Source organism: Carlito syrichta, unplaced genomic scaffold, assembly GCF_000164805.1.
Source record: "Carlito syrichta isolate Samal-C Ts95f unplaced genomic scaffold, Tarsius_syrichta-2.0.1 Scaffold303103, whole genome shotgun sequence".
NCBI classification, from domain to species: Eukaryota; Metazoa; Chordata; class Mammalia; order Primates; family Tarsiidae; genus Carlito; species Carlito syrichta.
Genome location: NW_007247199.1, coordinates 281,937 through 284,531, shown reverse-complemented (window position 1 = coordinate 284,531; position 2,595 = coordinate 281,937). Strand labels below are relative to the sequence as shown.

General features: G+C 57.3%; 1 protein-coding gene across 1 annotated transcript in view; it reads right to left on the bottom strand.

The window, feature by feature from the left end:
- The window catches only part of TMEM114 (transmembrane protein 114), a 5,071-nt gene extending 2,942 nt beyond the window's left edge, over positions 1–2,129 (bottom strand). Inside the window, exons 1-2 of the mRNA XM_021712134.1 lie at positions 1,932–2,129; positions 4–209 (exon numbers count right to left, since the gene is read on the bottom strand). Of these exons, the coding sequence (XP_021567809.1) occupies positions 4–209; positions 1,932–2,067 (342 nt within the window). The 5' untranslated portion in view covers positions 2,068–2,129. The remainder of the gene's footprint in view (positions 1–3; positions 210–1,931) is intronic.
- Positions 2,130–2,595: the final 466 nt, after the last annotated feature.

Sequence of the window (2,595 nt, the reverse complement as noted above, 5' to 3'; positions counted from 1 at the left end):
CCTCAGGCTGAGCACACGGGCCGCCGCCAGGAAGGCCGCCCCGGTGAGCAGCTCGGCGAGGAGGCTGACCCAGCCCAGGGCCAGGGACCAGCCGAAGTGGATGTCCACCTGCTCAAGAAGGACCTTCTCCTCCAGAAGGCACAGCGCCTCCTGGAAGGCGGCAGCCGAGTACGCAATGTAGACGCTGATCCCGGCCAGGGTCACCAGGGCTACAGGGAAGGCAGAGGGGCCGCCAGTCACTACCCCCCCAGCGCCCCCCCTCTTGCCGGCCCAGCCTCACACGCTCCTTCCTTCCCTCCCTCCGCAGGGCCTTTGCACATGCCCCCCCCATAGGTCACCCCCGCTCTCCCGTTTCTCAGCCTGCGGACTTGATGGAGCAGTCACTCCACAGCTCCCCTCTGCCAGCCACCCACCCAGGCCACCACAGCCACTCTGCAACTCCTTAACTGCTGTCTGTCTCCCACAGCAGGCAGGCTTCTGGGGGCCGGGGGCCTGTCTGGCTCATCCCTGGCTGCCCCCACAGAGACCCTGCCTGGCCATCGTGGTGGCTCCACAGATGTTAGACTCTGCTGCACTGTCCACTGGACACTTGAGCCGGTAGCCACTGGCCACGTGTGGCTACTTAAATGTAAGTTGATTGATTTACATCACATTAACAGCTCAGCCCTCCTCCCATCCCCGAGCCTGGTTCATGGCACAGTGCGGGTTCGAGAATTCCTCGACCCTCCCAGAGCCTTCACCAGGCGGTGCTGTTTTCGAGAATTCGCAGTTGGGTGAGCCTTGAATACCAGTGTTAATAATGATCATGGGTGTTTGAAGGAAGTCAGAGCTTTGTGACATTTTCACCTCCAGAACTCACTTTTGTTTTGGGGGATCCCCCCACACACACACACTGTGGATTCCAAGTGTGCGTGGCATCATCATTGTCTTGCTTTTATTATTATTATTTGTGCCTCTATGTAGAGATGGTGTCTTGCTATGTTGCCCAGGTTGGTCTAGAACTCCTGGCCTCAAGTGATCCTCCCGCCTCAGCCTCCCAAAGTGCTGGGACGACAAGTATGAGCCACCAGGCTGAATCTCTTTTCAGGAGGAATCATTTCAAACACACAGTGGTGCCGGGAGCAGCCAGCCGGATCCCACTTCTAGAATCTGATCTGTCGAACTGGCGACGTTAACCCAGCCATTGTCTGCCAGCCTGTTGTGTGTTGTGTGTGTGTGTGTATGTTGTTGCTTAACTGACACGTAAAAATCCTATTTCTGGTGTACAACACGACAGCCACCTGTCTGTGTGCCGCATCTGTGGGGTGAAAACTAAAATCCACTCTCTGTGATTCTCGAACCCGCGGGCTCAGGCAATCCTCTCGCCTCAGCCTCCCAAGGTGCTGGGATAGGTGTGAGCCACCACGCCCGACCTCGCTGCGATTCTCAAGAACACAGGACAGGGGTACCAACCAGCCACTGCGCTGCGCAAGACGTCCCTCCTGTGTGACCCACACTCTGACTGGCATTCCCCTTCGTCAGCACAAGCCTGCTCCCTGTCCTCTTGGACTCTGAGATCCTGCACACGGGAGACCACGTGCTGTCTGTCTGCACCCGGCCGGGCCTGGCTCTCACCCATCGCAAGTCTCCGCCAGAGGGGCTGATTGGCAGGAGGGAGTGAGGGTCTCCTGCTGGCCCCAAAGCTCGAGGCCATCGTGAGTCCGGGCAGAGGTCAGACGTCGGTTTTCTTGGGTGAGGTCATGAAACCGATTCTCAGAAGCTGCCTCCTCCCGGCCACTCCTGACTCAGAGCCACAGCCCCCCGGGACCCTGAGCTGGAAGCCTTTCATCTCTTCCGGCTGAGACACCCAGGTGGGGAAACAGAGCCCCAAGGGGCTCTAAGGCCCGCACCCCACTGAGGGACCCCAGGCCACAGGCAGGGTAGGCACCTACCTCCAAAGAGGAAGAGAGTCCCAGTGAGCAGGAGGAGTGGACAGGCGCCGAGGAGGAAGCTCAGAAACCCCGTCATGCCCCCAAAAACCATCAGGATCAGGCTGAGCGGCAGCAAAACCACAAACGTCCCGTGCATGGCTAGGAAGAGGCAGGGAGGACACCAGGAAGAGAAGGTCACTAATGTCCTGCATTCAGTCAACAAACGTTTACATAACAGTCACTGCAGGTCAGTCTCTGAATGCTGTCACTACCCTGCCACTCACGACTCCTTGCTCTGTTGTCCAGGATGGAGTGCAGTATCACAATCATAGTTCACTGTAACCTCGAACTCCTGGGCTCAGGTGATCCTCCTGCCTCAGCCTCCATAGTAGCTGGAACCTCAAGCATGCACCACAGCACCCAGCTAAATACATACACATATATATATATAGTAGAGATGAGGTCTTGCTATGTTGCTCAAACTGGTCTCAAACTCCTGGCCTCAAGTGATCCTCTCGCCTCGGCCTCCCAAGGCTCTGGGATTACAGGCGTGAGTCACCATGCCCGGCCTGCTACTACCATTTCTCACATGCTGATGATAATAATAGAGACAAGGGTGACTGAGACCATTGTGCAAGGCTGTGTGCTTTGGAAGCCACACCTCAACCCTCTGGGGCTGGAGCTT